Source organism: Rhipicephalus microplus, chromosome 5, assembly GCF_043290135.1.
Source record: "Rhipicephalus microplus isolate Deutch F79 chromosome 5, USDA_Rmic, whole genome shotgun sequence".
Taxonomy (NCBI): domain Eukaryota; kingdom Metazoa; phylum Arthropoda; class Arachnida; order Ixodida; family Ixodidae; genus Rhipicephalus; species Rhipicephalus microplus.
In genome coordinates this window covers 72,178,335-72,192,256 of record NC_134704.1, presented here as the reverse complement: position 1 = coordinate 72,192,256, position 13,922 = coordinate 72,178,335, and the positions used below count along the sequence as shown (strand labels likewise).

General features: G+C 42.2%; 1 protein-coding gene across 1 annotated transcript in view; it reads left to right on the top strand.

Moving 5' to 3' along the window:
• The window catches only part of Orc3 (origin recognition complex subunit 3), a 47,776-nt gene that overhangs the window by 20,529 nt on the left and 13,325 nt on the right, over positions 1–13,922 (top strand). The window contains exons 7-10 of the mRNA XM_037425324.2: positions 3,874–4,033; positions 7,177–7,290; positions 7,410–7,543; positions 11,408–11,450. Of these exons, the coding sequence (XP_037281221.2) occupies positions 3,874–4,033; positions 7,177–7,290; positions 7,410–7,543; positions 11,408–11,450 (451 nt within the window). The remainder of the gene's footprint in view (positions 1–3,873; positions 4,034–7,176; positions 7,291–7,409; positions 7,544–11,407; positions 11,451–13,922) is intronic.

Below are 13,922 nucleotides of genomic sequence, written 5' to 3'. Positions count from 1 at the left end.
GGGTGTTCCGCTGCTAGAACTTTGTTCTATGCCCACAACAAAACATTTACCGCCGTGGCAGTGGCAGCTCATACATTGTGACGCTTCCCTTGCCGAGATCACTAAACATGCACCAGAAGCACATATTAAAATGCATTTCCGACAACTCCAGTCCAACTACTCATGCGTAGAGTTTTATACTGACGCTTCCAAGTTGCATGCAGGGGTGGCTTATGCAGCCGTCGGGCTATCCTTCTCGGAATCCGGTGTGCTGCACCCGGAAACAAGTATATTTACGGCTGAGGGTTATGCACTATTGTCGGCTATGAAGCATATACGGCAATCAAACATACAAAATCAATTATATTCACAGACTCGTTAAGCGTCGTAAATGCATTAAGATCCCTTTTCAGATTCAGAAATCCGGCAATAATTGAGCTGTATTCCGTTCTGTGTACAGCGTATATGTCCAACCAGCATGTTACTATTTGCTGGGTTCCTGGCCATAGAAGCATCGAGGGCAATGTGTTAGCTGACCAAATGGCCACGTCAATTATATTGCGCGCTATTAACCCCACCGCTACTGTCCCTGCAACAGATCTATAACCCTTCCTACGTAAGAAACTGCGAAACCACTGGCAACGCTTGTGGGACACAGAAATAAATAATAAGCTTCACTTGATTAAGCCGCGGTTGCGTTACTGGCCCTCCGCTACAAGAACACGGCAAACTGATCTCTTATTCTGTCGCCTCAGAATAGGACACACTTATGGTACCCATAGCTTTCTGCTGACTGGTGATGGACCTCCTACTTGTGGTAGATGTGGTGAGAGGCTAACCATCCTCCACGTCCTCCTGGAGTGTCCGGAAGCTGAAAGTGAGAGAAAGAAATATTTTGCTTTTGCATACCGCTATAATCTTCCTTTACATCCGATTATGTTTCTCGGTGAAGAGCCGCTTTTTGATGCAAAATCAGTTTTAAGCTTTTTAAAAGATGTAGTATTGACTTTTTTTAGCCCAACATTGAATGTTTTTAGCCCAACAGGTTCATAGCGTATCCTCTGTTCAGAGGATGTCGCTGTGATAGCAGCTTTCAATGACCCCAGGCCTCCATGCTCTTGTTTTAAGGGCTCTGTCGAGGCACTGGTGCTCCATGCCAAGTTTTTATTTCACATACATTTCACTTTTAAACCATTTTATGTCTCCATAGCACACATCATTTGTCATTGCCATAATTTTACTATATATATATATTTACGCACCTACAGCGACTGTTTTTTAGGCCCATTTACAGCCACGTCACATCTGTTTTATCTACACTGCACATCGCACAGTTCATTATCATCGCTCTGGCGCTCTTTGGCCACATCTGGCCCTTGCGCCAATAAACTCCACTAATCATCATCTCTCCTCCTTCTCCTGCAGACGCTAAGACGTACTTCCACTTCGGGATGCAGAAATGGTGTCTTTTTCACTCCTCATGCTCCTCCTCCAATCGCTCGCGGCATGTCAGCTTTGTCTTCGTTGAACCTTACAGTGTTTAGAAATATTAATGTTGCCTTTTTTACCTGAATAACGGTTTCACACCACGCTCGAAAACAAAATTTGGTCTTGAATAGTGCTCATATAGGCGCTAATTTGGAAAATAGGCATTTAGGCATGAACACCCAAAATAGGCATTTATAGGCACTATAAAAACACCATAAAAGCCCTTTATAACCTCCAATTCATGCTCATATATCAAAATGGCACGATAGGAACACAAGGAACAACATAGGCATTTGCCTATAATCTGGTTCTAGTTATTAGCATAAAATATTGGCCTCCTAGATAGATGCCACAGCTATGCTGCAGGAAGTGTGGCTGTAGGCGGGGTGAATATGATGTAAAAGGCATTGGATGGTGTCGAAAAATATGTTCGTAGAACTGAAATGCACTCTCCACTATATTTTGTGTATCTGAAATACGTTAGCGTTGGGTCTATTGGTGCTTTGGCAGGGGAAGTACAGAAGTTCAAACAACTGAATAGTTTGTGTATCTGATCTTTGTTGAAGTGGTACTTTACTGTAGTATGCTTAACTGGGATTCCATTAAAGGCTATAATAGAAAAGCACCAGCCACATTTCTGCATATGATAACATTGCTGAGTAGAGAGTAAGTATTCAGAAATTCTGTAAGAAAATAAAATTAGTTTTGTCAGTGAGAATTTCTTTCACGGTGAAAAGCTGCATAATCATTAATTATCTTGGATTGTCTTCTATTTGCCTGTAACATGTTAAATAGTGGGGCTGGTGCTGATTACTTGCAACAGTGTGCTAGTTCTGTTCTTCATCTATGTACAATTTTTCTATTGAAAGCTTGCATTCTCTGTAAAATTGATGCTTTAAATATTTTAAGACTTTAACGTAACCTAATCGTTCGGGTTGAGGATGTGTGCAACATGCTGAAATGCAAATTCCTGCTTTCATAAACTAATGTCTCGGTATCCCACTCTGGCACCGATTATTACTGTCTGCTCAAAATTTAGCTTTAGTGATATCTTACATTGAACAGTATTAAGGAGGGCTGAGAATACTTGAAAATGTTCATTTTTATTATCTTCCAACCAATTTGCATTTGTGGGCTTTACATGAAAGCTTAGGGTTGCCACTTTTAACACTAGAAAAAAAAAAAACGGCTCTGATGAGTGGGGGTTGGGGGGGCAAAGTGGCTTATTTATACACACGGCATGTTCAATCTTTGACTTGTAATGTCATGTATTGTGACATTGTTTGCCTAGTCAGACGTGAACATTGTGTACGTGAACAACACATGTACATGCACGCACAGCTAACCCACTAATCTCTTACCATGAAAGTAAATGCCATCATTTGGAACCTAAAGACCCAGCAATTATTATTAACACATGTTGTTCAAGGCATTGAGCCAACTGTTCTTAGGTTGGCATCTGTAGTACTTCGGAATGCACATTGATGATTTTCGCTGCAGGCGGAGAATTCGCGCTCATGATGCAAGCACAGCAAGGCTGGTGCTGATTTCTCGCTCTAGTTAAATGACGGGGGTAACTAGAGGGATCAGTTCGCTTTTTTTTAGTGCGAGATAGAAATTGGTTGAACATTGCTTGAGAGTTTTGGTGACGTACAAATAGTATTTAGAATCTTTGAAGTTGTTGAATTTATGCTTATAAGGTGCCGATAATAGTAATAATAATAATAACTGCGGTGCGATGACTAATAAGCCGACAATTGATGTTTGGTCTTGTATGCGAATTGGCAACCAGCCCACTGTCGGCAACCTTATGAGCTCTCCGGTAGAATATGACAATCCTTCGACAAGATTAAAATTGACTTAATTTGTGTATGTTATGCACGAAAGCACCACAGTGACCTAGGAATGGTTGATTTGTGTTGTATATCATTGGTATGAAAAATGAAAGGACTAATTTGCGACATGACTGCACCTTGAACCAGATGATACTAAGACATCCGTGTTGCAATACTCTTTTGTTACATTGCCCATACCGATGGGTCAACAGTGACCTGTTAAATCATTTTTTTCACAGACATTGTTTTTTCAAGTAATATCTTAACATGCCCACCTGTAGAAACAGTTGCTTAAGCATGTTTTTTTTTTACTGTTACCGACTTCTGGCCAGCCTGTTGCTTTCTGTGCAGTTATGTATATTTTTTGCACATCTTAATGTACTAACGGTATAAATTACTACTACTCGTACAAGCGGGAACTTCAAGTAGATGTAAAGTGTCAACGGGGATAGCGTGACTATTTTTGAAGTGTTTTACTTTGCTTCCCAATTGTCTATTGACTACTGCAAGCATCTGTGAAACCTGGCACCTCTTTTTTTTTTTTTTTAATGCCCACCTACTTCTTTTTCAGCAAATACTTAGAGAAGCTACCTATAGTTCTCATCTTTGGTGTTTCGACAACCGTTATGGCAATACACAACATGATCCCGCAGAGCGCTTCATCGTGCCTGGCCATCGAGACGTTCTTTTCCATGCCCGTCACTGAATACTTGAGTCAAGTGTTTGAGAAGGTAAAGCGGGCAGCATTCATCTTTCCATGTGTTTTCTATTTTTATTTTCCTTAATAGTTGTTGGTCAAGTCAGTGCTGCTTTCATGGTCATGGCATGCTAAACTTTTCATAGAGCCATTTCTAAAACGACAGTAGTAGCTTAGGTACTCTCGGTGGCAAGACTTCTGGAGGTATGATACTTGTGAAAAGTTGAAATCTTGCTTGTACTGGAGACACAGTGTCTGATTAAATTGTTTTTGTGAACCTATAGAGATATCCACTACATAATATCGCATTTTTCATAGATCATGTGTTCTAAGAGCTTCTGCTGGCCACAGTGAATGGGTAAAAACAAACAGAAGGGCCTTGTCATATTTTTTCTTCCCTACGCATGTGAGTTTTGAGTTTTTTTCCTTAGAACTGGTCTCCGTGGCATGACTTAATGGCTGTCACTGCAGGTCATAACCTTTGTGCTTTTCATAACCATTGTGCTTTTTTTGCTGCTTATTTCGAATGTTTCACTGTAGATGGAAGTACCATGATTTTACTTTATGACCCAGCTTGCAATGCTGATAGTGGATTGTGCAGACAACAAAGGTTTTTCATTGCACATTGGTATTACGATGAGAGCTGCTATGGGCCTGCTTAAATCTGTAAAGACTTGTTGTATAAGAGGGCATGCGATCATTTGAATGACATTACAGGGTACAATGCTACATGCAGTGCTCCAAAATTTTGCCTGCATTGTTGGGGAATCACATACGAAAGATTCTTATTGCGAAAGCAATTATATGGGCATCGGCGTCACCGTCATTCACCATATGTGTATACTTATCTGTATCTATAAAAACGCAAGAAAGAAAAAAAAAATCCAGAAATAGACTGCGGCACACGGAACCGAACGTCCGACCTCATTTGTGAGTGCGTGGCATTAGCCACTGAGCCACGATGGAGCACCTTTTTCATAGTTGAAACGGCACGCTATTTATATCTATCACTTCCCACTGGCCATAACCATCGGGGGAACCATCGTGTTTTCAGCATTGCCAGCAAGATGGCGCAATGGGTGCACGTCGCCAGATCGTCACAACACGCCGGCGCCCGCTCTCATCTCCCCCGTTTACTTTGCTCACGGAGGGTGAAAGATGGACGCTCAAGTGTGCATGCACTTATCTCGCGATGAGGAAAATCCTATGCCTTGGGCTTTCACTGGAACGATTTTGTTGTAGTTACCACGTGCACCAAGGTCATTGCATTCGCTGCACAGTCTACATTTGCGAAAAGGGTGCGCTTTTCAGACACAGCGAAGTAACAACTGAGACTCTCATTTGCGTTCATCTGTACCTGTGAGTAAGTTTTGTGCGTCATTTCTGCGTGAGCAACGCGGGGCACATTTTTATCTGCTTGCCGTTCTCCGCGTGACATTACAATTTGTTGATACCGCATTCATTGCTTTGCTTTTGCCGCAAAGCTGTGACCTTTTTTTTTTTAGGGCGCAGCTTTCAAAGCTTTTTCGTGCAATTCACTGTCAGCATATCCGAAAGAATCTATTGGCAATAGGATGGATTAAAGAGAGCTGTTGTGAAGCTCAGCCAAGAGTGAGTGATAGCGAAGAGAGAAAAGCCGAGAAGGTTTCAGTGAAAGCATGAGGAGAGTAGAAGCTGAAGAAATTCAGTGCGTTGAATGTCTGTCTCTGGTGACTGCTGTGAAATGCACCCACACAGCAGTGCAATCTGTTATACAACACACTGTCCGCACTAGCCACGGTACTCATAACGGTTTTATAACCGAATTTCTCAGCCAAATGCACCTCCCCCCTCCAGCAGGGTAATTTTTTTTCTCATTATAGTTTTGTAATGTGCAGAGTGTCTTTTTTCTAGAAAAAAAATTTGCCTGCGATTTTGTAGGGTGACCATATGATGAAAAACAAAATATTTTTGATAGGTATAAATGCATGCCTTATTCACGCATGATAAAACTTAAACCAGGAAGAACCTTAGATTATTAATCAGAAAGTAAGTTCTTCAGAATATGTGTGTTTCAGGGGCTCAGAGAAATTCCCAGATTACTCTCACTTGTGTACAAGTCAGAATTGTGTCATGCCCACTTTGAGTCTGTGCTCTCCATTCAAATTCGATTTCAAACTGGTTTGTGATATCCTGTATGAACACCTTACATGCACTGAATATGGAATGTTAGCAGTAGTGTAAATCGAAGGCATTGCCGCTTGACACACTCAGAGCGGAGAAACCCACGAGCATGCCCCTGTCGTCGTCCCTGTGTATGTGAATGCATGCAAGAAAGCTCTATGGTTCTGTGCCCGTCATGGAACCCGACAAGCGAGACGCTACGTCTGGTGAGAGTTAATGATATTGCCTGCGAAAGGTTACGAAGTCTTGTAATGGTCTGTAGCATCTTTCTTATACAAAGTATCCTTCGCATATATCAAACAGTGCCCACCTGTAAATTGATTAAAGCGCACTCCGGTGGGCTCTAAAGGAGCTTGTGCCAAGTGGTCATTATTTTTGAGAGACGTGAAAAGAGATAAGCACCAGAGTTTGCGAGTGGAACACTTTCAAACTCCCTGTAAGGCAAACTTACACTTACTGCAGTGCATGCATGAATGTGTTAGCCTCCACCAATGTGCCAGCCTTTATAAACCTCACAATGAAAAGTGAGAATGAACAGTGCAAGAAAAAGAATTCCACAGGATGTCAGCACTTGTTGGGGGGGAAGGGGAAGAAGTGGCGCATTTTTGTACACGCAGAGGGTGCCATAAACGTACGGCGCCGGCCAGTTCGGATTTGTTTTTGGCACTGCGTATTTGTCAATTACAAACAGCCATGCTCCTTTGCCTTAGGAAGTATCGTAATCATTGGGAAACTTTTTAAATGTCATTTTGAAGAAATGTTTTAGTGAGCTTTAAGGGTGACAATTGAAAAGTTATAGGCATTTTATTTATAACAACTTGCAATGGATAGTCAAGCTAAAAAAAAAACACAAATCTAGCTTATCACTTTTTTTTAAGTACTAATAGAATGGTTTGCAGTGCAAGTAGGTAGTGTTTATGGTGTTCATATCACTCACCACAATTAACTTTAGTCAATTGGTTGAATCATCTGTGTTGAGTAATTATAGCATGCTGTGGTACATTGCTTTTCTAGGTTCTTCTAGAACCATCCATTTCCTTCAAGCTTGGCCATGCTGTCTTCCAGTTCATTGTGGATGTCGTGCTGTTTCACGACTTTTCTCTTACAAACTTGCTTCAGATGATGAAGGCAAGTTCTATCCACAGGTTTTTTTTAAAAGATAATTATGTAGTAGTGTTGCTGTGATTGTATAGCTCCAATATATCACTCCTTGAAATTGTACATCACTTTTTCATGCTCTTTTTCAGATGGCCATGTTTGAACACTTTTACCACAATCCCTCTTCTCTCTTCTGCTGCCGCCAAGAAGAGCTGAAGGATGTGCTTCAGTGCATGTCGCAGATGGATATGAACGATGTCCTTGGCCAACCATCATACCAGAGGTACTGCGCGATATTTCTTTTCTATATATGGTCGTGGTACAAGCACTCAACATATGCATGCTCTGTGCAGCGGAGGTCCTGCTGTGCCATTCGCACTATGTTGTGTTACAATTTTGGTGGTCTGTGCATTGCTGCTCCTACACGAGATCAGCCTATGCCAACCATGCTTGTGTTAGCTACTTTCTCCTGCTTAGACAGCCGTCAAACACTTTTCGCCTTAATTGTTCCTTGTCTGGCAACTAGCCTTTGATACTGATGACGAAGCTGGCCCAATCTAATTTGAGTTCCATGGGTCAGCCTGTTAGCATTGTATTGGAGCGCAAGTGCTGCAGGTGATGTTGAACTCACTTCGATTATACCTGACTACTGGCAGCAGCATAAAATATTCGCATTGCAGTGAGGCATACCGAAAGCACTTGGAGGTCACTATACGTTGTCTAGCATGTGTTATTAACGTATCCTAAGTCTGTGCCCCCACGCATCATTTATGTGCTGTGAAATTATTTGTATGCTTAACAGTGCATGTCTAAACAATGAATATGGTGGTATTTTTTTATTATATTGAAGGTTTTTTGGTTGGCTTCATTTTTCCGGGTGAAATAAAGTTTCGACAATCCTTGCAAACAGGAACTGTGCATTCCATGTTTGCCTTCGGGGCTATGTTTTTGCCACTATACACATATTTTGTATTATGGTGAGGCATACATAAAGAAACACATCTGTCAGAAGGCAAGCATTTTTTAGCGGTTTCTTTCTGTTTGATTGCTTGGTAGCGCAATTTAGTTGTGATGCTGTTGTTTGTACTACACTTGGCAGCATAACCTTAATCTTGATTTATGCCATGGTGTAGTAATAAAATAAGGGGGTACGTCACAATTTTTGGCATGCCGTGCTGAAACATTGGCATGCCCTGCTCTAGAGCACTGTGCAAAGGACCATTGTCTACATTTAGCATGATAAAACTGACACGGAGCAGCTACATTAAATGTGTTGCGTATACTAGCACAAACACAAAATAATAGGCCACAACACCATAAAACCACCGGCATTTAACCACCCATCAATCAAAGCATATAACAGAACAATGAGTTAACAAAAGCAAATTGTGAACAAGAATAAAAAAGGCCGCGATTCACGATCCGATTCACACTGCTTCACCCCATCATCGGCATTCATTTCGGGGGTATGCATAGATTTTTTGTTGAAGCTCGTTCTTGTATGGAATCCCTTTACCGCCTCACAAGCCAGGCGCTTCGATTACTTCTCTATGCTGTCTACAGGTGGGGTTATTACTTCAGCTAACAGCTTTCATGCTGTACATGGCCTCCACGATTCTAGCTCCAACACCGACGAATTTCCGGAGCTGAACACAGAACTAATCATGGACCTGATCATGGTGTGCTACCGCTTATGAGCATTGGATGACATGTCACGCGGAGACGACGCCACCGTTTTTTTTTTTTTTTCACTCGGAAAATTTCAACAAAATTGCTCAGGGAAAACCTGGAAAACTCTGGGAATTTTGAAATGTCAATTTTGTAGACACCACGGAATGGATGCTTCCTTACGTTTCGCCTTATGTCTGTGACTAACAAAGCCAATAGATAACAAAGGCGATGAAACCATGCAGGACATTATTAGTAATTTTTAATTGAAATGAAGTAGGATATAGAGGAAAATAAAAGTGACTAAAAAGCATTGCTATGATTTGGAAGGGTTTTTTTCACCTCTATTTGTCTCATAAATGCATACTGTGTTAAAGTATAGAATACAAATAAGGATTCGTAGGGTTTTGGGGCTTTTATCATTAATTAGTTTCATATTTATTTTACTTAGTAATTTTGTTCTCAGAACATATACGTGTATACATTAGTGAGATGAGCAGCAGTTATGTGCAATACAATGAGCAGTCAATACAATATGTTGACTACACAGCTTCACAGCAGCAAAAAAAAATCGCAAATCCCAAGTACCTTGGAAATCAGTGTTATGTGAAGCATGTGCAGGAAAGGTGACTGTTGTAATTTTTTTATTCAAAGAAACGTAACGAAGTGGCGCTAAAATGTGTACAAATGCATGTGCAGACACAAGTTAAATAGCCGCATATTTTTTATACTACCAGTTGCTTACAATTGTGTAACAATGCCAACAGCAACATGGATATTAGCAACACCAGAAGCGGTAAGGTGCTGTTGTTCATGAGGATGGTATTCCTGGACACTGCTGCATAAATAAACTTCAGCGGATGGTGTTTAACTACAATCGACATTAACCCAATGCGATGGCTGTATCATATAAGCACATATGTAATGTTTATTAAATTGGATAGCCAGCACTGCAATCACAATTGAGGTTTCACAAATATTAGGGCTATTTGAAAAGTTGTTCCAAGTCCTGGTGTTGCTCAGAATATTTGATTGCCACGCAGAATGCTTGGGTTCGATTCCAGCTGGGAACCTGACTTTTATTTTTCGCATTCGCCAGGTCAGTGCTGCCGATGTTGGCTTTTTCTTAGCAATCGCACGTTGGAATCGCGCATGTCTGTTCTCGTCATTTCTGGGTCAATATAATCAACTGTCAACCACATGTGGCACTTACTCGCATACTGTGGCACATACCCGGCCATGGGTATGGGCCACACGTCTGGCAGAAAGGGTTTGATGACGTACGTGACATGATTGTGACATAGACGTAGGTGGCTAGATAGATACCTAGATAGATGCTCAAAGTGCCTGCAGTATGCAAAGAAATGGTTCGCATAAAAAAAAAATGCCGGGAATAGTTGTATAGGTACAAACTGAACGGGTAACTATAGAAGTAGTGGCTGTGTCTAACGAAAACTAGCAAACGATCTGTGTTCAAATACAACCGTTGAGTGAAGCTTCTTAGATATGGGATGCAAACGACTATGCGCCTGATCACGCTGCTGGCTTTCATGAAGAGTGGTAAGGTGGGGCAACGTTTTTATAACCAGTACAGTTTCGCAGCTCTGCTTGTTAGTCGGCACACGCAGTTGACGCGTGAACTTACGGCGCTGCTGTCTAAGTTTACTTCTCTTGCTGTGTCCCGCGGGATCAGATACGGCAGGGCACCGTACCTCTCAATGGCACATTTCCGAAGGTTATCGTGGTGGGGACGCACATGCCGCAGTGAAGTGAGACATGCAAGGAGCAGCTGCTTGCAACGTGTTGCACGTTTCTCCGTGCTCGCCTTCTTCATACTCCGCGGGTGATTTGCGAACACGTGAGGCATGATGCAAGATGGAACTGCCAGCGTCTCTAGTTCTTGCGTTGGACATTGCGTTCATTTCGGAGAGCAAGCGTCTGTTGAGAGCTACAAACCTGGCCTGATTCTAGAAACGCTAGGGTGAGGAGCGATGATGCCGCAGGGAGCATCGACGGCAACAGCGGGGTGCAAGCCTAAGGGACTTCGCTCCCAGAGACAGGTGCCTCAATGCGTTACCCTTTCGCTGATTACCACAGAGAAGCTCTTCCTGATGGTACAGTAATAGAAAGCTGACCTAAATAAGATTATCCACTCACCCCTTTGCATCTCCAAGAAGCTTGTAAAGAGCGTTTACAATAGACACTCAATAAATGGAACATGACAGGACCAGGAAAACATGTTCCGCTTGACAGGAGTTCTGTTTACTGAGAGTTGAACACAGGTGTTGAATACAATGACGAAACCAATCTTGTCAGAAGTATGTGTCTCATTTGAACAGTTCCGTTGAGCAGATTTTTGTTTACTGAGAGCCTGCTGTATATTGTTGCAAAGCATGCATTGCTCCATATCACTAATGGCTACCCTATCACATTTTGTGTGTCCGGTGTCTGTTGGTAGATTGAATCATTTTTATTTCAGGTATTTGATGGAGCAGAAGCCTTCTTCGGAAAAAGCGGCTAAGGTTGGTGATGTTTTGTTGACTCTATAGTTTAATTTCAGTAAAACAGATGGCCCTTTGTGGCAAACAAGCACCGTGCTATATGGCAAAAGTGCTGTTGGGGGTAGAAGTGATCTTTTGAAGATACGCAGATAGAGAGCTCACCGTGTTTGCTTTATTGTAAAGCGACCATGATTGTAATGCAAGGGGTGACTTTTCGTTTTTTTTTTCAGTAAGAAAAAATTAAATTTCACTATTCGATTGTGATGCCAGGGTCGACTTTAAGTCGCAAAAATGCAGAGAAAAAGTCTGGTTACATTTGAGTAAATACAGTACTAGGGACACCTGCCCTTCAAACACTTGAAACTGCTCTGAAATAATTTCAGAACACACTAGAAGCCTAAGTTTAAGCTGTGTATATGCAGAACAACAACCTTGCGAAATGTAACATTACTGTGTTGAAAAATAAACCTTAGAAAGGGTCTGTTAAATAGTTGTTTCTAATAACAAAACAAAAAGAAAGCCACCGGTAGTAGTAGTTGGGAGTGACGCATGAATCAGACTGTGCGATTCCTCAACACAACCTCTGAAACAATCTTTATGCCGACAGAGTGTTGGGAGATCTTGAAGACATTGTTCTGGAAGTTTTCTAATATATTGAACTACTAACCACAAAGTGCACAAATTTGTCCCTAAGGTGACATGGAAAGGTTGTTGGCGAGAGAATCAGTACACAATTACTAGGCCTGTAGCTTTGCCATGATTTCTGGAGGAGTACACGCTATTTGCGACTCCAACTGAGCGCTGTGCCTGGAAACGGTGCTAACAGGGTCAACCTTGAAAGGAGATATTTTACCTTGTTGTGTGCGTTGAGAAGCAGCTGCATGGTTCCTTTATTCTCGCCATGCTGCACCCGCAAACCAGAAAAAGAAGAAAACAACGTCCGAAGACCATGGAAGTATGCCGCAGTGCGTGCTATGGTGGTGAAAAAATGGCAATGTATCGTTCTGTCACTCTATACCTGAATGATGAAGACGACGCATCACGGGGAATGGTGCAAGTCAGAAACTTGCGCATTAAAAAGAAGGCGAAGGACAGCACAGCAGTTCATTCTAATTAATTCACTCGCAACAACTCAATTGTCCTTGGCGAGTAAGCCATTATTTAGCATTTGTACATAAGTGCGGAGTGTAGTTTGTGTATATAAGCAAGCGCTTTACGAAATTTGTTGAATGTGTGAGTGTATTTTTCTCATACGCTAGTTTTCTGTGCAAGTCGTAGTGCTGCCCATTCTCAAATAAAGCTGCTTTGATCCTTCCTCCCTAACATTTTGATTCGAATGTTTGTATATACTGGCACACAAATGCATGCACGAAGGTTGTGCATGTATGCATGCATGTTTGTCCGTGCATTTGTAGCATGCATAGTGTGTGTGCATATATCTGCTTTGAATATCAACTTATTGATACTGAAATTTCATGGTTTCCTGTGCATATGGGACAAGTGGACGAAACTCGAGTCACCCTCAATGAGGTGACGAATGACCTGGCACGAGGACTCGCTTGCCATGCCGGTCAGACCCGATCCGACACCCACTACCATTCCGGGGGCTATAAAGATAATTTAATCACTTACAACCACATCACAAAACATTATTACTTGGGGCGTAGGCAATTTCCGTTGCCACACCCAAATTGAACAGGGCTGTCACGCTACGTTTACTGCAAACCGGAACTTACCCCACTCAGTATTTTCTACATAAAATTCTCCCCGAGAGTGAAATTCAAGACAAGTGTGACGCATGTGATGGCATCATAGGGATCAGACACATGCTGGCAGGCTGTCCCGCTACTCTCGCCGACCCCGAAGATCAATGGCTTTACTGGCAGAGGATGGTGCGAAGTGCGTCTTATCAAGACCATATTGGGCAGTCCAGAAGGTCCACGATGACGCCAGAAGGCTCGGCCTGACGGTACCAACGTGGACGCGGCCCGCCTTGGTCTGAAAAGACCGGGCTTCAGTACACAAATAAAGTTTTGTGAATGAATGAACACGAACAAGCGCGTGTTCGGAAGCACACGACTTTATTGATTAGAAATTAAATAATATGGACTGGTGAACAAAAAGAAAGGAGCACTCCTATTAAAATCAAAACTACGATTTGCCTCACCTCGAAAAACACTGGCCCAGGCAAAGCTCTGTTCTGTAATCAAGTGAATGGCATGTGTATTCAGCTTTTGACGGGACAACAGAACTTAGTGGGATACGTGCAACCGACAGCACGAGTTGCAGTGTAGATTTACCTTGAAAACTGTTAAAGCCTTGCCTGTAGCAGTGTAGCAACCCAGCGCATAAGTGCTAGCCCCTCAAAGAGGCCCGCTGCACATGAGCATTTGCCTTCTTCCACCTCGGACTCGTTAGACAGGCTCTTCAACTTGAAGTGAATTTCATGCGGTTTGCTCGAAGAGGCTCGAGGAATAGTTACGCGCACAGCCC